General features: G+C 40.6%; 1 protein-coding gene across 1 annotated transcript; it reads right to left on the bottom strand.

Moving 5' to 3' along the window:
* Positions 1-3567: 3567 nt before the first annotated feature.
* LOC308087593 (DEP domain-containing protein 1A-like) lies at positions 3568-17638 on the bottom strand. The gene is made up of 12 exons (XM_080431557.1): positions 17449-17638; positions 15280-15545; positions 13826-13970; positions 12912-13036; positions 12425-12555; positions 12260-12307; positions 10980-11117; positions 8590-9690; positions 5662-5834; positions 5192-5368; positions 4341-4541; positions 3568-3940 (listed from the first exon to the last, which is right to left on the bottom strand). The coding sequence occupies exons 1-12, from the start codon at positions 17497-17499 to the stop codon at positions 3803-3805; spliced, it is 2694 nt and encodes an 897-aa protein (XP_080287683.1). The 5' UTR covers positions 17500-17638; the 3' UTR covers positions 3568-3802.
* Between the last annotated feature and the right edge of the window lie 2736 nt (positions 17639-20374).

Below are 20374 nucleotides of genomic sequence, written 5' to 3' on the forward strand. Positions count from 1 at the left end.
AACTAGGGTGTTTTTATGATTCTGAATCCATTGCAAGCATTTGTTTTGCACCAAAACCACTCCTTGGGCTAAAAACGGCCATAGCCATCCTTGTCCAGGTATACTTTTAGTGTAAAAAGCCCATTGAGATTGGGCTGTTTTTAGCCCAAGGAATGGTTTTGGTGCAAAACAAATGCTTGCAATGGATTCAGAATAATAAAAACACCCTAGTTTGACCCCTCACATGCTACTTAAAACAGAATTAAAATTTGATTTGTTTTGCCCTGCATGGAAATGCAGGGAAATGGTGGGTACCCCAACTTTCAGCAGCTGTAAAAAATTCTCCTAGGGAAACTGAATTTCAGTCTTTGTGAGATGTGTTACTAGACACCTTTACAAACACATTGGTGAAGATTTTTTTTGGTAAGGAATTTATTCCAAGATTGGAAATCTTTCTGCTAATATCCCCTGACTATTCAGCTTGATTTCTGCTCGTCTGAAACTACTAACTCCACTAGCGCTGGGTAAAGTGTTGATTTACCCGCGATTTGGGTAAAGTGTTGATAATATAATGACACATGCAAGTATCTGACAATATATAAAGTCACTATACCAACTTTGATGAGGCAGTATTGATTTGTTTTAAAAATATAAGGTTTTCTTCTTTTCCTGAAAAACTTATATTTTGTTTTCTCGTTTCCTGAACAATGAGCGGTTTCAGGCTGGACAGCAGAGATATACAGTATATACTGTATCTATATTCAAATAGTATATATGAGTTTTCTTTCTCCAAACAATGATTAATCTATACAGTATACCATAGAATAGAAGATCATCATGAGTGGTATCTGACATGCAGCTAAATAGCCAACAAAAGAGATGAGGCATTAATAATAAAACGACTTTACTTTAGACTATTTCCCAAGATTGTTGCATAGAGTATACATAATATTCATTGTACAATCATCCAATGAATAGCTTAGAAAACACGGACCCATTAAGGGCTAACATGCTGCGCCACATGCACACACACAGTACACAGTCCATCTGAAGAACAGAGGTACATGCATCAGAGAACTAATACTTCATAAAGCTCAAAATAAATAGAAAAATAATAGCCTGGTACATTTCTTCAGCAAACACCGTCATAATATTATGGGATTTTTTTTCTTTTTGTAATGGCATATTGGTTAACCAATTAACCTGTTGGCATTCTTCACTATGGCTTATTATGGTCCAAATCCTCTTTCATTAGAACAAACTTGCTTGGTGCGCATCTTTTGAGGTAGACAATACAATAGGATAATAAAGATGATAATTGACAGGTGCCTGGTAAAGAAACACGTCAGATTAAAACAAACAAAAAGTTATAGTATCAATTTCTTGTGTGTATTCATGTAAAACGCACACAAGTGTAAGCATGCTGGTCATTCATATAGTGCAACAATGAACTAACGGCAGTGGTTCTCAACCTTTTCTGGATTAAGGCCCACTTGAAAATATAATATAATTGATTATATAACAATATTTAATAATCTTTAAATTATTAAAGGACGACTTCACCCATTTTCAACCCATCTTCATATAATAGGTCCTCACTAATCCTCAGAACATGGTAACATTTTTGTCTACTTCGTCTGTGTCTCAGAGGATGGCTGTGGACAGTTCAGAAACCCGCCTACCAGTGACATCATCAATGGGGAATCCAAGCTACTAGAAACTGCAGGCTATCTATTCCTGGAAAGTTAGCATGCTATAATGGAGGCCATTGTTCTCACGTTAATACAAATCTTAAATCTTGTTCGAAAAAAAAAATCTGCCAAATAATGATGTCACTGGTAGTTTTTTTTTTAAAGTGTCCACAGCCCTACTGGAGACACAGACCAGGTACAAAAAAAAAGGGTACCATTTTATCATGACTATTAGTGAGGATGAAGATAGGTTGAAAATGGGTGAAGTCGTCCTTTAAGATTTTTGCCAATTAGGGGGCCCACTTGCAATACCCTCGCAGTCCACAGGTCGAGAAGCACTGAACTACTGTAAGCGGGGTTATGTGATCAAGACAACAGAAACACAAACTGAAAGGGGGGACTGAGACTGAGAAAACTGAAGAGTCTAGGTCTGAATAGGCCACAAGACATAAACCACATCCCATTAAAACCGATACACAAGAAAATCTGGAGTTTTAATTGAACCGAAAGAGTAAAATGTCTACCCAACAGTTAAAAAATTGCACTGAAACGTTTGGCGTACAGAGATGACGCAATGGTGTGTAAATGGTGTAAAACTAATATTTTCAAAAGAAGAAAAAGTTCAGTGCCAAATGTGAAACAGATGCTCTGGTCTAGAGTGAGCACCGTCTAAGAAAATAAATTAAATGCAAAACAAAAATGTAAAAAAATTGTTTAGTAAACATGTAAAGCAAGTAATGATAGTCTAGCATGGCTCCCAATATAATTTATCTAATTAAAGAAAGCTATCATCAAATCTTTCCCAGTGATACCTTTAAAATCCTATCCCAAACATCGTGCGAACACACATGGCAACACATACCGACGTGCTACACAGTAAAATCCTCAGTGATCATTTATCCATTTGTAACTCTGAATGTACAAATGTAACCATTTTGTTAGATTCTAATTAACACTGAAGAATGTACTGTGTTGCAAGGATATAAATGAGAAAATGGTGGTTGTGAGAAACATACTGTAAATGTGGATCCCAGAGAACACGTGTGCATAGACACTGTTAGTAAAAACAATGATTTCACAATATGACAATATCATACAAATACACCTGAGAGAATCCAATACAGGTGGCTGTAAATGATGGGAGCTGAACTGTGGTCACAAACTGCTCTAACCACATGCTGACACATAACCCCCCCACCTCAACACACACACACACACACAATGTAAGTATCCCATCCAAATTCACACAGTGTTAAATTTAGCACCTCCCCGTTATACAGCAGCTGCATATTTGTATAACGTAAAAAGAATAATAAATCAGTCTACTGTCTCAGACGTGGGCTGTGTGGATAGCTCGAACGTTTTCCTGCTGATGACATCAGCATGAATTTCAACCTTTAATTTTTTTATCCACGCAACAACCGTGGCTACCATTTCAGGAAGAGAAAGGCTTTAGTTAGCTTGATTTCCCCGCCTTTGCGTAAACAAGCAATTACATTTTTTCCTTCATAAAGTCCGCCAACTGACTGATTTCTCAAACTTACTGTAACACATGCAATCAACAGTGACACGTCTGCAATAGTTCCACCTGTATAGGGCATAGCATTGGCCATTCCATCGTTCCAGACCCCCTTCATTTTTCCCATAGAGATTTCCAAAAATATTTATATCAATTATTTCAAGCCTAGAATCAAGCCATCCAGGATCCTGGTGAATCATGACCATAAAACATTTTATTCTGTGAAAAAAGTTTTGTTTTATATTTAATTATATGATATACTATATTTAATAAATACCTTTTGTTTTGCGGTTTTCAATAATTTATTTTCACACAATGATTGATATACATATTTTTGGAAATCTCTATGGGAAAAATGAATGGGGTTTGGAACGATGATGGAACCAGAAAATGGCCGCCACTGCCATGCCCTAATACTGTACGTAAAGAATAAAATCCCAGTGGAAGATTGTCTTCAGCCAGGTTGCTGAAGCCCATCGATGGTCTCTGTAAAAAGGTTGCAAACGTGCATGCTCTAAGAATCTGGACGCAGTTCAGAAAGTACTTTGGTCTTCATACACGCTCCACTAACAGCTCCAGTGTATATAGTTTAACTCTGGGTTTAAATTACCACTCAGTTCCTTATGCTGAACACTTTGGTCTTTTTTATGCTGAGGAGGGGCGGTTTGATCTTTGGTTTGCCGTCCTGCTTGTCGTCTCTGTCTGAACAAGGGAACCGACGGCTGTAGATGTCTGGGTATTGTTTCTGGAACTGTGGGTAAACAAAACATCACCATAAGTCCCCCGACTTAACACCATTTAGACCGGGATAGCATCTTGTGTCATTTTAGATTTCTTTGGCTATTCAAAAATAGCAGATATTTGTAGATCTGACACACACACACACACACACACACACACACACACACACACACACACACACACACACACACACACACACACACACACACACACACACACACACACACACACACACACACACACACACACACACACACACACACACACACACACACACACACACACACACACACACACACTAGTGTCTTGTCACTAAGACAGTCACAATGGCTGCCTGTGCTCAATATTTGTGAATTCTCTACTGCTAAAATTTGTCGACCAAACATAAAAGAGCATCTGGGTTACGGTACCTGCTTGAGTTTCTTGCGCCTCTCCTTTTCAGTGATGTTTTGGTCAGTCAGCAAGATCTCCAGCAGCTCCGCCATTGCCTTCTGGGAAGACGTCACTCTTTGCTCTTCAAACTCGGCGGTGCTGATCTGCTTGCAGAACGCGTGGAGAAGCATCGGGCCGCCACAGAGATCTCTCTCGTTCATATCTCTACCAGCTGGGAGCTATGGGGCGAGAGGAGAGTCAGAAAAGAACCCTAGGGTGGTGTGGTGTCACTGGGGAGGTGTTTGTGTTGTGAGACCTGTTTTGCCCAAAATTAGCATCCCTATTCTGGGATTTCATAATAGGCGAACCTTCTGAGAATAAAGGCAACATTTCTGCAAAAATAGGTGAACATTTGGCAAAAAATAGCCTATCCACAGCTTCTCACATCACAGCTTTACAGGTGTAAACATTGGGTGAAATACATTTTTGTACAATGTTGCATAGTGAGCTTGTAGATTGGCTATTTTCGCTATTTGACATACAATGAAGTATATAGAGTTTAAGTGGTTAATCAAATGATCAAATCTGTATGTCACACAAGTGAAGAAGAATAGTATCTATCTATATAATGCCTCGTGTGTGTGTGTGTGCCTCCAAAACAGTTACTTTTCGGGATTTAAAAAAAAATGTTCAAAAAAAGCAGATGTACAAGCTTGCAGCGCGGCATGAAGTGACGCGCTGTGAGCTTGTAGATCTGCTATTTTTGAATAGCCAACATGTAAATGGATGAAGTGGTTAAACTGATTGTGATGCTGTATTAACACACTTTGCTGGGGACCCCCTGGAACCCCCCCAAGGACTTTGAGAAGCCTACATGGCGTGAATATACCTGTGCTGTGCGGAGGTACTGCACATGCTCAGTGACGGCACGGACCAGGTAGTCGGGGACAGACAGGATGCTCTGCTGATGGTCCATGAGGAAGGACACTAGTCTGGTGGCCAACAACTCATCCAGATCACACTCCTCAGAACTGCCCAGCACACAGGCTGAAAATGTATGCACCATCTGCAATACAGGGAGAACAGATTAGATGGAAACATGATAGATAATACTACACAGACAGTGGCAGACTAAGGAAGACGCATACTATCAGAAAACCAAACAAAACACATATTTTTTTGTAGTCTGAAATCTCAACCATCTGACATGTTTTGGCGAAAGTAAACAAAAGCAAGGCATAAAATAATATACATAGTGGATTATATAAACGGTTCTGAACTTCTTTGATTGTGTATATACAGAAAAATGTGTGTGCATGCATATTTCAGAGTTCAAACAAGAACGAGAGCCACCCTCACCAGTGTGCGTGTTCCGATGGCGTGGTGTAGGCGGGGCATGTCCACGTTCTGACTGATCCGTGACATCATCCTCATGAGGAGCTGTAGCTTCCTGCGGGAAGAAGGGGGGAGGAGGAGGGTGCACAACTGCAGGGCCTCAATGGCCACACGTTCGCACTGTGGTTTGAGAAGTCCTACGCGCACACACACAGACCAAGACAGGTTAATGAGATTGACACAGATATAGGCACTGGTGTGTGCGCCCTCTTTCTCCCGCACAGCACACACACCACATGCGCACACACACACACACCACAAGCATGTGCGCGCACGCACACACAGTATCAGAAGAGTAACACTGATTCACTCTTCAAAGTCACATTCATCCATCACTGCTGCATCGCATTCACTATAGGCATGGATGGATGAATGGATGAATTCATGTTATAGTTAATCACTAAGACTACAGTTAACAACAATACATAAAGGCGGCTACACACTGTACGACTTTTAAAGTCGTCGGGGAGTCATCAGATGTATTTCACACTACACAAATCTCTTTTTGAAATCGGCTGTCACACTATACGATTGATCGGAAGATATTTCACAGATATTTTGCTATTTGCAGTCGGGAAAAGGCCCTGCAAAATCGCCCACTGTGCTTTACTTAGCAAGATATGAATATTATGTCTACATTCAATCAGAGAACATAATTTCCCCTACTGGGTGGGTACAGCGGAGCGGAGACTCTCTTTCTCTCTCAGCCTCTTGCCCCCTTTCTCTCTCTCTCGTATGTGTTCCAATTCTAAGTGCGCAGCAGCTCGTCGCAAAATAAACAAACCATTTCTCTGCGTGTACAATTCCACTCAAATAAACAACCCCCCACCCTCGCTAACTCTCTCATTCTGTTTTGTAATGTTTTTGGATCTGAATGGAAATATTGCAGGCTTATACAGGACTGGACGGTAATATGCGGGACTAAATGGCAAGACATTTTTAGTTGCGAGCAGGAGCGGCCCTCCCCTAGCCACCTGGCTGTAATGAGCTCTCATTGGCTGTAGCACGGATCTACTCGGGTAGTGAGTGCAACTCCATTCATACTGTATGATTTCCAGTCGGCGACAAAGCCAAATATCGGCAAGCACTGGAATCGCGTCCGGGTTCGTCTCGCATAGCCTTTCACACACAGCGAGCAAAACCTCGGCGGCGAGCGGAGTCCGATCTTGCGTCCGCTCGGGGGTTTTGACGGCGAGCGCCAAAAAAGGTCCCCGACAGCATAATCGGAGCAAATATCTTGCAGTGTAGTAGCCCTAATAGGATTGTCTCTCTTATACATATGACAGTATCCGTGTTGTCAATTAGAGTAGCTGTGATGACAATCTAATGGGTAAGACTTCATATTAAGGTCAGGTCTATCATGCGTTATAACCACATTTGTAATGCATAATTTATAATGCACTTAAATGCATTATAACGCTTGTTATAAATGTTCATAATTATGCATAACAACTTATAACAAGGTTTATGAAGTATTATAACTTATAATATGATTTATAAGTGCTGGTCATAATGCATTATAAACTGAGTGGAACAACACATCATTAACACATTATTAATTACGAGGTAACACTTTACTTAAAGGTTGGGTCTATAATGCATTATAATCACATTTATAATGCATTATAAATAATGCATCATAATGCGTCTCATAATAATAATATCATGCATAACAACTTATAACAAAGACACTTTATAACTAACTAAGTTAAGGTAGTTATAATGTGCCGTTTCACTGAGCTTATAAAGGAATGACCAGCACTTTCACCTACGTATTTTCCTTTGATTCTGTAACATTTTCACTGGACATCTCCACCCTAATTAAGCTACATCTTTATAGCTGGAGTAAATAGATTTTTTAGATCGAATTTCTTATATTTGGAAAAATTATCCTTAGAGACACAATACATTAAAACCACCAGAGGAACCATGTTTTCAACAAACTTCACGACACGTTAAAATTGTATACATTTTTACAAGCTATATTCTTCACTACATAAGAAGAGGATGTTGGCTACTAGTGTTCACTAAAATGTATGCCAACAACAATGACAGCTCGAAATGACTTTTAGCTAGTAGCCTGTAATCTCACCCTACAGCTGTATGGCACCAATAATCACAAAACCCCAAAATGGCAGATTGGCAGTGGAATGTTTTCATTCATGTCTCAATTCAAAACCTTACATGGGAACCCTGAAGCTTCATTTATAATCTGACGCTCGACTACTACAGTGTTACTCGTTTGACGAAAATAATGGATTTATAGTATATTATCTACTATAACGGTGGTTCTCAACCTGTGGTTCGGGACCCCCAGTGGGGTCCACAGATGATAGTGAAGTGACAATTTAGGACTTTTAAGAAAATAGATCTACAAGCTCACAGGCATTGAGAGCTTGTAGATCGGCTATTTTCACAATATTTATCTGTGGAACGAAGTCAAACCAAATGTGGGGTCCCCAGTTCAAATATGATTATTTCTCAACCTTTTCACCGCTTGAAAAGGTTGAGAACCACTGTACTATAACACTATGTCTGAAGCTAATGACGAGTCAAATTGTTATTAATCTATTATTTATAAATCTGTTATTTTTGACGTGATTTTTTAAGTGATGCCGTCGTGCAATGGAGTATAAATTAGGCTTTAGAAAATCCTCAGTTACTCCTTGTTCCACTTCTCCAATTCAACCCCCTGACCGTGTTTTAAAAATTGTATATTGTATTTTTTCAAAGGAGGTTTTTTGAGTAATCTTGAGCAACTTAACTAGCAAGAGTGGGTTAGATGTTAGATGATGTTAGACATGCATCAACATTAACAACAACACAGACAGCATCGACATTAACGACACACAGACAGGCAAACAGAGGCAGGCAGTGGTGGAGGTGTCTTACTGTTTTCAGTGTGGGGCTGTGTGAGCTGAGAGGAGCTGGCGGACAGACATGCGGCCGGTTTGAACAGTGAAACGGGCCGGGACAGCTTAGTCACGTCCAGAGAGCTGCGGGTGCGCCGGGCGGCTAGAAGAGCAGCGCCAGAGCTAGGCGCTGCAGCATTGTGGAGGGTCCACAGACTGGAGGTCGTGGAGAGAGGTCTACACCTAGGAGGTGCTCTGGCCACGGCAGACGGCGGGGAACAGGAGGATGGGCGGGAGAGAACAGAGGCAGGATAGGAGGAGGAGGAGGAGGATGTACGGGAGGAAGACAAAGACGATGAGGATGGACGAGAGGAAGAGGAAGGAGGATGGGAAGATGAGGAGGAGGAACGTGGCTGGTCTTCAGGAATGTTTACGTTCAAACAGCTGGCCGCACGGCACTGGCCCCTGATCTCCATGGCAACCGGCTCCTCCCTGGTCTCCTCGACGATGTCCAGGCAGCTGCCCATGCTGCGCGGCCGCAGGAGGCGGGACTTCTGTTTGAATGACATCGCTGCCGTGGAATTGACAAAACCGTGGTTTCCGGTGGGATCTTCTGGTACGTTAGTAGAGGAGGAGATCGATGCAGACTCTGGACCGTTACGGATCGTCAGGGCGGCAGCAGCAGCAGCAGCAGCAGCATCATCATCCAGACTGCCTTTTAAGTCTCTAACGACCGCCAGGCTGTCATTCGACAGAAGCAGCTGCTGGGAGAAAGGGGCGGAGTCATCCAGGACCGTGTCCACCAATGAGCAGCTCCTGGGGCGACGCTTGGCGGGACCGGCCGAGCGTTGTTGTTGTTGTTGTTGTGACTGGCTCAGGCTCAGACAGCTGCCTCCGAACTGGCGGTTGTCGGCGCCGGCCTCGCCTTTCAGAGCGTGCAGTCGCGACCGGACCCGGGTGCTGAAAACCTCTTTCATTGGCGAGTCGGTCTCGTCGCACGAGCCCTGCCTGAGCAGTGACAGCAGGAGACACTCTGTGGAGTGGAAGGGCGTCTTGGCGGGAGGGGGGAAGGAAGGGGGGTCAGACAATTTGCGCTTGCCCCGCTGGTGTCTAGGGGGCGCTGCCACGTACCCACATAGCACTGGTACGTGACATAGAGGGGGGAAATAGACCGAGGTGGAGCGAGATAAGAGGGGGGGAAAAAAGAGGGAGAGAGAGGGTTTGCAGGCAGAATGTCAGTGGCGGACAGAGGAGCAGCGTTAGTCATTTCAAACCAGACGAACATACATACATACAGTATGTACTGAGTACATACAGGATCATCACTGGTCAGACAGACACAGACACAGCAGGCCCACACATAGAATACTGTTAAGGCTCAATGAGAAAAATAACCCAAATCTTTGTTAGGATATAAATAACAACAAAAACGAACAGCAGGCACTGTTAGGTCAATGCACATACAGTGACAACATCAACATAGCACATCTAGAGTATTTGTGCTCCAGAACCCTGTAGGAAAAGTGTGTCCGAGTTATCAACCCATCTATTTTGAAGGCCATATAGAACTAGAATTGTATATTGCCTTCTCACCCCACCATAGAGTACACAGTGGTTATGATTAAAAAGAAAATTCAACTGGCATTTTAAGAGAGCTCTAGTCAGTGATACGTTAAACTGTAATATTATCTGTAAAGGTAGCATCTTCAAGGGTGGAACTTCAATCTGCAACCACTGGATGTAGCAGACTAAAACTAATTTCAAGCTGAAATTCTTCCCATTGTCGTGGCAACGTGTACCTAATTGACAGCTAGAAGTCTCTTTTGATGCCAGGCGTTAACAGCCATATACTGTATATTTATTTTACAAGGGAAAACAGGGAGTAAATGATAGCAGGGTGAAGACAAAGTGTTAATGTCAGGACAACACTTACACCAGAGTTAATGTGAGAATGATTCAGGTTTTTTTCTTTTGCATTTGTCTTTCCGTCTTTAAAATTGGCTGGCAAATCTAATTGATTTATTTCTCACTAAAGAGCAGCATGAAAGTTCTGAGCTTCCAATGCAACTTGGCAATTCCTTTACACCGTTTTCTTGCATATAACACTTCTGAAACTGAACTGCTTGGAGTAGGGGTGCGAACATGTTCTAATAGGCTGTGTGTGTGTTGTCTAAGCCTAGAATTTTACCAAAAGGACAAACACTTCAGTTGCCTTCAGTGAAGTCCTAGTGCACTCCATCCTCTGTCCTCAACGACTAATCAGGACTGTTAAGGCATTGTTTGTATTGTTCCATCATGAGCAGTAATTGGATACAATAAAATCCCCGCTGAGTAGAGGATCAATAGTCAACCATTTGATTGACACTCCACCTGGCACCTAATTCTGTAGGAGTCCAAATACACACGCCCCCCTCCCCCATAAGTACCTACCTAGTATGTTGATAAACAGTTCATAGAGCTGGTATGTGAGTAATGGCTGTGGTAAGCTGTAGAAGTAATCAGACACCGTTTTGAAGACATCTCTCTCAAAGCCCGGATAGGACGGCTGTCCGCTGTCATACTTCGGCCCTGAAAGGCAACTACAGGTTAAAGCAATAATACCGGAATAGACAGATTATTATTACATTTATTAACCCATTAAAACTGGGAAAGCATCCGTGTAATTTTAGATTTTAGCTATATATATCTATATATATATCTATATATATATATATATATATATAGCAACGTAAACAGTAGAACAGTGGTAAATAGCAGGTCATACAACAGCTTGTACATCTGCCATTTTTGAACATTAAAAACAAAAATATTGGATATATATTTTTTAACACAGATCGTCTCTTCTGGGGGTCCCTGGCACAAAGCATTTTCAGATTGGGGTCCGGCGCCAAATACATATTATGTTGGGTGTCTTTGCTCGAAAAAGTTTGAGAACTACTGGTTTAGAAAGCATTTCGTTAGCCTCATAGCACATATTTTTGAGGTTTTCAGGAGAGATAAAACAAACAAAAATCACTTTCTGCCTAAGTCACCTAGATGACTTGCCTAAGTCATGTTTATCTGCCTTTATTTATATCTGCCTAAACTCTACTCTCCTAAAACTGCTGATTCATCCGGCCTTATTGAGCAAGGCAAAAATGTCAATTTGACCAAAAAGTGAGTTAGGCAATTATGCTAGGAGGCTAACGATTTGTAGAATCAGCCTCAGGTTATGGGTCAAACAAGCATGATGTATGTAGCTGCCGATATTTACCGTACTTAACCCATTTAGACCTGAGGCCGATTCTAAAAAAGCCTTCTAAATCCTGACCTACCTTTTCTGAAAAATCTAACTTTTTATTCAAATAAATTACAAAAAAATAATGTTGCTACATACTGTATACGGCAACATTGCAAACGTGTGCAAATCTTTGAATATACATTTTATACATTTTTTTAAAAATTTGTAACTCAAATCTTTGCTTCTGGGGATTCTACAAATGTCTTCTAAATCCGTTTTTTTTTTTAAACCTATGTTGCTATAATATCAAATGTTCTCAAACTTTTTCATGTCAAGGACATTTGTATATCTGCTATTTTTGAATAGCCTAGTATAAAATAGTGGTTAAAGTGGTTACACAGATGCGTTCCTGGTTTTAATGGGTTAATAACAATTTTGATATACACAAATAAAGATACATTAAGAGTATAATGTGCTTCCTGCAACTTACAGTTGGCCAGACTCTTCATGGCAGACAGAACCCAGTGGGGGAGGTCGTCTAGAAGACAGATGATTGACAGGTCAGACTGGTAGAACGGGTAAACGACAGAACTAAACTAAAGTAATTTATAGGTAATTTGCAGGCAAGCAGTCAGCCAGCCATTATTACACTTACTGGTCTTGTCGTCCAGTGTGACTACTCCATGCTTATTGACTCTGGTCACGTTATGGATGATGTTCTGTGGGTTAACATGACGCTGATCTAAAACCTCATCTAGTGACGCCAGACCCAGAATCTTCTGTAGACTGAAACACACACACACACACACACACACACAGCAAGTCATTTAAAAACATATTTTACACCCCTTTATGTATTTTAATCTCCATACATTGTAATGCTTAAATCTCTTGGTATGATATTGCCAAACAGACTATCAAAACCTAAGGCTAAGGCAAACGTCGAAAGAATCTCAGGTTTGCGCCAACTGAACTCTGACTACTCCAGACTATTGTAACTACATTGTAAACGCCTATTGTAAATCACCCTGAATGGCTTTTGTGCATGAAATGCGCAATACAAAACCCTTCCCTTTACAGTTTCGACATGCTCAAATCATATTTATGTAATACACGATGTGTGTGTGTGTGTGTGCTCGTACTGTGTCAGGGTAATGTCTCTCCAGAGCTCCTGTTCATCCTCCTCGGTCAGTGCTCGTTGTTGGGCTGGCTTCTCTGGCTGACTCACTTCCTCTTCCTGTGCCTGGACTGCAGGATCTACATTTTCCTGAAAAAGTAAGCAATAGCCAAAGTCAAATTAAGCCCAGATAAAACATTTTTAGCCCGACCACTGCCAGCATTTTTGGGTCCGATGCTAATCCCGATTTTGGAGACTCCTAGACCGCCAATTACTGATGTTTTGACCGATATTTTGCAAACATTTTCTAATCAATTTGAAAAACTTAGATTTGATCAAAGTTTCTATTCGAGAAGAATTAACTTATAAGCAAACAAAATAATAATAAACACATATAACCACATAAGGCGTACTCGAAAATAGCCAATCTACAAGCTCACAACGCATCGCGCTGTCTTAAACAGTCACCATAGGTGTGGCGTTCTGATGTGGGTTTTGGAGGCAATATTCCACTGATAATGAGCAAGTTTGACTAATGCATTAGTGGCCACATTAGTGGCAGCCATATTACTAGATGGTAAACAAATACTACACCCCTATTCTGCTTTATTTACTCGAACCGCATAGACTGGATACTAGGGCAGACAAACTGTAAAAAAGCCATTGTTCCTGTGGTGGGTTCTCCCTCTTGATTTGGCCCACCTACAGTATAGTCCGTTAGTGCCCGCTGTACCGGCAGAGCTGCTGTGTCAAAATTCCTAATAAATATTAGCGTTACCACCTTCAAACTAGAGGCTCCTGGCTCTTAGATGAACATTGTAAGTGGATAGGCACTATGTAGGCAGGTAAACGAGTAAGCAGTTAGAAGAATACATGAAAATCTTCAAATGGAGTGTTACATATATGTTTTAGACATTGTGTTGGTCCAGTCAGGCTCACCTGTGTCTCTTTATCGTGCTTCTTAATGCTCTTGAACCTGAAGAAGCCATCCTTGTCCCTGAAGGAAGACCTCTTCTTAATAGAGCTAGTGGCTGCGGTTGGGGCCGGGCATGGAATGGGTTTCAAAGGAGAGGTGGTTGGAAACCTGGGATAAGAAAGAAAAGGAATGGAAACAGGACAGAAAAGTGCCTAGATTGTGGCATCACCAATGGAACCGCCATCTAAAACTATTGGCGTATAACAGTGGTTCTCAATCTCAACCAGTGGTCCGGGGAGTTCCAGGTGGTCCCCATGATGGAGAGTTGGTAACCAAATGGACCCTTATAGATCTTTAACTCTTAAGAGTGTAAAATGATTTGGTTTCATTTTACACTCTTTATAGTTAAATGATTGTTAAACATACTAGTTAATTTACAAGAAGTCTACACAATTAGAGAATGTAGAAGGATAGTTATTTTGATCAACGTTTGCCTATCATCTCTCCTAATGGTACCAACATCAATACAGCATGGAATTGTGGATAAAATGTTATCCAACAACAACAAAATAAAATATCTTAAGTCTTGCAGAGGCTCATCAAACGGTGGTCCGTGGCTCAAATGACAAATAAATAATGGACCTTGATATGTAAAGGGTTGAAAACCACTGGCATATAAGTTTGATATGAAAAAAGTATTTGAGTTGCGAGTACATAATGCAGAAAAGGTTGTATAGTTTGCTTGCTGTGGCTCCAGTGTTTGCAGAGTAGCACATTACAGCTGAGCAGACACAGCGTTGATTTCACACTAAGTTGCTAGTGTAACTAGTTTGTGAAATGCCTTGCTGGAAGAGTCAATAAACAATGGCCCCATTATTTTCTCAACAATAAAACCTTGACAACCGTCACTAGTTAGCCCTGCAGCTTTGTCAAACACATCATTATCCTTCTGCTAGAACAGTGGTTCAACTTCTCCCCTCCCCTCAGGGAGTCCCCTGCTAACTCACTCAATCCGGGAACGCATCTGTGTCATTTTGGATTTTAGCTATAGCCATTATTATTTATTTTATACTTTGGCTATTCAAAAATCATGAACATTTGTGCAAATCTTTGAATATATATATTTTCTAAAGCGAACATTTGTAACTCAAATCTTTGCTTCTGGGGAGTCCCTGGAACAACATATTTTGAGGTGGGGGTCCGCGACCAAGCTCATAGCTCATATGAGCTTGTATATCTATTATCTTTGAATAGCCAAAGAAATATACAAATGACACAGATGCTTTCCTGGATATATATTAAACCATCTATACTTAGTAAACTCGACCTGAGTTGGCTCTGCACTCTTTTTTTCCCTCTACAGAAAATAAATCTCTTTACCAAAAATAGCCAATCTGCAAGCTCACGACACGCCTGCAGGTGCTAGGGTTCAAGTGGTCAATGAGATCCATTACTGACGCCTGTCTGCTTCGTATACCTGTACAATATGGTGTTCTCCTCAAAATCGTCTGTTCCCCAGCGCCCCTTCACGTCCTCAATCACATGGTTCTTGAGAAACTTCTTCAGGAGTTGCACCGTCTGTTGCCTGGTAACGTCCGGGCCAAAGTTACTGTTACTACAGAGCAGCTGGTGTAACCAGTCCACGGCAGCAGTGGCGGTGAAGCAGGCGGCGTGGACCCGGAAATGCAGACGGTGCTTCCTCAGGGGCATGCCTGACCGGAACAGCCTGGTCACCTCATTCCACTGGAGGGAAACAAAAGAGTTTTATCAAAGTAAATTATGCACAACAAGGAACCTCAGGACTTTGTGATTCAGTGCAACCATCTCCCTACCTACACACAGTAAAACCATTAGTGTTCATTTAATCCATTGAGACCGGGAACGCATCTGTGTCATTATAAGATTTCTGTGGCTATTAAAAAATAGCAGATGTACAAGCTCATAGCGCTGCACCGAGTGAAGCCCTATGAGCTTGTAGATATGCATTTTTTTGAAAAATCATAATTTCTTTTGGCAAATCTGAATATATATATACATTTTTTAAAGCGAACATTTCTAACTCCGATCTGTGCTTCTGGGGGTCCCTGGAACAACATATTTTGAGGTGGGGGTCTGCGGCCAAATACATATCATTTTGGGGGTCCTTGACAATGAAAGGTTGGAGCACCACTGATATAGCAACATACTGTTAGGATTTAGAAAACATTTTTTAGATATATATTTGGCCACGGACCCCCATCTAAAAATGTTTTGTTCCAGGAACCCCCAGAAGCAAAGATTTTAGTTACAAATGTTCGCTTTAAAAAAATAATTATATATATATATATATATATATATATATATTCAAAGATTTGCACAAGTCTTGTATATCTGCTATTTTTGAATAGCCAAAGAAATCTAAAATGACACAGATATGTTCCCGGATTGAATGGTCTAAGTGTTACGAGAACAAGAAAACAGCCAGCAGTCAATTTAAGTCTACAAATGGAAACCAAATGGACCCTTATGTGTGTTCAATTAACAGTCAGGATTTTATAGTGCATCAGAAAGTTCAGACTGTGTGACCTAGCTAGGAGCCAATGATATAATTCTGCTCATGTTCACTGTGGGGGTTCTTTCTTAAAACGTTTTTTAGCACCGACCCCAAAGGAAATACATAAATACCAATCTCTTGATTTTAGCATGTAGGCCCCCGGTTCATGATAATCCTAATAAGTAAGTAAGGTAAATCTCACAATTACTTGAATGTGTCTGTCCACACACACACACACACACACACACACACACACACACACACACACACACACACACACACACACACACACACACACACACACACACACACACACACACACACACACACACACACACACACACACACACACACACACACACACACACACACACACAGTATTTGTGGGGGTGTAGCATTCTTTCCATGTCAACTGTAGTACAGCTTTGAGCGAGAACACATTTTTGCTTTATCCTCAATCTGGATTTGGGCACAATTTATTACTTAATCCATCTTCATGTAGAATTCTGTGCATCCCACTAAATCATAATAATAAAAAATATAATTCTCCAAAGTCTTCAAAGCAAAATGCCCTCAGCTGTGGTGTAGTGTTCTAGTCTATAGCTTAGAATTCAGTGATGGAAGAAGTACTCACATGTTCTACTTAAGTAAAAGTATCAATACTGCAATGTAGAAATACTCTGTTACAAGTAGAAGTCCCGTATGCAAAATGTACTTGAGTAAAAGAACAAAAGTATCAAAATCTACTTAAAGTACCAAAAGTGAAAGTACACATTATGCAGAATATCCCATTTCACATGTTCAAAATGTAATGTATCAAAAATCTTTTGAAAACAGTAAAAGTATTGACCATTAAAAATCAAATAAATACCTTAAAATTGTACTTAAGTAGAGTACTTGAGTAAATGTACTTAAGTTACTTTACACCACTGTTAGAATTCACACCAACGTTAAAAGCAGCAAAAGCTTCGGTTTAACACAAAAGATACTACTAATCACAGTCAATCAAACATGTAGTTCCGTTAATATCACCTAGATTGGGTGTTAGCCGCTAAGTTCAGTTACTTCTTACGTTAGTTTACAGCTCGCCATTGATGTAAAGTTATAACTTACCAGTTTAGTGGCTCTGTAGGGGCCCGGGGTGATAACATGGGAACTCATCATGCTTATCAAAACAACATGAAGTTATGATTTATAAATGTGAATCATCTGACCCTACCACTGTCTGAGTGTCTGGTCGATCCATAAAGACTGAGAGTCTCTTCTTACTGTACAAACTAACTTTACACATGGATGGATCCGCCTTCAGTCTTTAGTCCAGTCTCTACCCCAATGCTGAATGCTGAATGCTCTGCGTTCTTCTGTTCAAAATTACCAGCCGTGTGTTTTTCTGCCACATGATTGGACGGTGCGCGAATCACGTGACTGGTAACCTTGCGTCACCAGTCTTTACGTGGCTGGTAATTTATGCGTCGTCGCACGAAATAGCAACAGCAGACCTATAAGCTCACAGTGCGTCGCCTCCAGGCCGCGGTGTGAGCTTGTAGGTCGGGCTGTTTTCAGCCCGCGAAACCGTCGATCGACGAAGTATAAACCGGGCTTTCAGAGCACAGTCGGGGGGGAGGGGGGAGGGGGGAGGGGGGAGGCAAACAAAACATCCGTTTGTGCGACATGTGGCCTTTAGGCTAATAGTAGATTTGTACTTTTAAAAGCAGTATTTTATAAGTTCTCCAAGATGATTGTATTTTATATATTATTATATATATATATATATATTTTTTTAATATAATGTTTTTTTTTGTTTAACTTATCTTCCATAAGATACATGAGAATGTTTAAAATTCTGCAACCTAAAGGCAGTGGTGTCAAGTAATTAAGTACATTCAAGTACTGTACTTTACTGTACTTTACTTAACTTTTTACTTTACTGGAGTATTTCCAATTTTCAGTACTTTTTCTTCTACTCCATTACATCTCAGAGGCAAATATTATACTTTTACTCAACTACAAGTATTTGAAAACTTTGTACTGTTGATCGTGATTATTATTACAAAACATACATTAACCACTTCAGCCCTATATACATTTCGGCCATTTGAAAATAGCAGATCTACAAGCTCACAATGCGTTGCGATGTATGCTTGTAGATCTGCTATTTTCAAAAGATTTTTTATACATTTTAGACTTATGATAACTTGTGAAATGGGCCATTCTGCAAAATGAGTACTTTTACTTTTGTACTTTAAGTACATTTTGATACCAATACTTGGGGACACGTATTGGGGGACAGTCACAGGAATGTGGGAGGAGGGCATTCTTGTAAAACCAGAAAGGCGCACAGCAGAGGAGAGGAGAGCATGGAGAAAAGAATCACAGCGGGGAATAGAAGAGGGATAGAGGGATGAGTATGGGGATCATGAGAGTAGAAGAGGGGAAGGATGGGTATCCCAGGCCTACTGCCATAGACATGCAAATGCACACAGAGGAGAGTGATTGACTGCTTTAACAATAGAATTGTCTTGTACTAGTAGTCCTGTTGAGAGAGCAGATGGATGCATGCCAAGATTGGGCCTCAAAGTCAGTGGCATTGATGTAAGAAAAATTATAAGATTCATGGAAAAATAAATAAATAGAAGACACAAACAAGGCAAGACAGTACATAGCCTACTATTTAGTTTTGGGGTTTTGTTTTATTTATTTGCACAAATAGCAGGAGAAAAGCAACATAGTCAGCAACAACGTGATAAAAACAGACTGTGCAGCTGAGATTGACAAACCCTATGGGGTCAACACTTCCTGTTGATTGGAATTGAATGCCTGACGACAGGAAGTGATTCTCATAATTCCCTAGGAAACTTGTGGATACGTTTGGTTGCAGTGCTAGTGTCATTATGGTGATGTCAGTCATATCCATATAATTATGGAGCAAGCGATGTCAGTTATGCCCAAAGATAGGGTCTATGTCATAGACTCACTTTGTCCCAACATTTAGCGTATTCTATATTATGAATATTGCAATTTAACAGGAGTTTTGTGAAACATTTTCCTTTCAATACAGACCCAATATTGTTTTATTACACATGTATTTGACTATTCGTAATCGACTGTCAATGCAGCATAAAGTGCCCCTTTATAAACTGCCGTGACCCGGACTCGAACCGGGGCTCCTGCGGCCACAACGCAGAGTACTACCCCTATACTATCACGGCGAGCTACGCCCAGGCGTACGGTTCTATATTGAATATTACCTATATAAACTACTTACTTAATCATATTACAAAATGTAAAAGCAGAAACATCCAAGACTGACATCATAGACTCTATGATGTCAGTCTTGGATGATTCTGCTTTTACATTTTGTAATATATAGAAGTCTATGATGTGATGTCAGACTTGGGTAGGCCGGTTGTCTCCATACATGGGGATATCCATATATGGGAAGGTTGAGATTGAATAGGTCACTAAAGGTCGGGACTGAATAGGTCTCCCCTATATGAGTATGCTCTGAATGTTCTCTACACTCATATTAATTCATAACAAAAATTCAATACAAATAGAAAAGTAGTCAGAAAAAACACAAAAAAAAACCAATATAATTAGCAACCTATTAAAACATACGCATTACACAGTATAAATGTACAATTCAATTCCTTCTTTATTTCAGACTCAAGGTCCATATCACATACCAAATGACAAACTACACAACCAATAAATAACGAAACATGAAAAACATAAAATCAGTCCAACCTACAGCTAACCCACATAATATGCTCACAGTCATAGAGACTCTTCCAAACGACACATGATTTTGTACATTACATTTCTTAAAAGGGCTTTACAGATATAGGCACCTGCACCCCCAAGTTAACAAACAGCTGGCTGGCACTGTGTCTTCTTGGTACCCTCACCAGCAACCACAAAGCATCATTGTATAATGCAACCTTTAGTTTGTGCATGCTGCTAGCCCTGTAGTTACTCCACAGGTGAGCAGTATACAACAGTGCACAAAATGCGTTGGAACAATAATGACCTAGATCAG

Source organism: Gymnoscopelus braueri, assembly GCF_963280865.1.
Source record: "Gymnoscopelus braueri genome assembly, chromosome: 6".
Classification (NCBI taxonomy): Eukaryota; Metazoa; Chordata; class Actinopteri; order Myctophiformes; family Myctophidae; genus Gymnoscopelus; species Gymnoscopelus braueri.

Coding starts and splice junctions, on each gene's coding strand:
- LOC308087593 (XM_080431557.1), bottom strand. CDS start 17,499: ATGATGAGTTCCCATGTTATCACCCCGGGCCCCTACAGAGCCACTAAA. Junction 13,037..13,825: donor AGCACGATAAAGAGACACAG/GTGAGCCTGACT, acceptor TTACTTTTTCAG/GAAAATGTAGATCCTGCAGT. Junction 9,691..10,979: donor ACTGTTTATCAACATACTAG/GTAGGTACTTAT, acceptor GTCACGTACCAG/TGCTATGTGGGTACGTGGCA.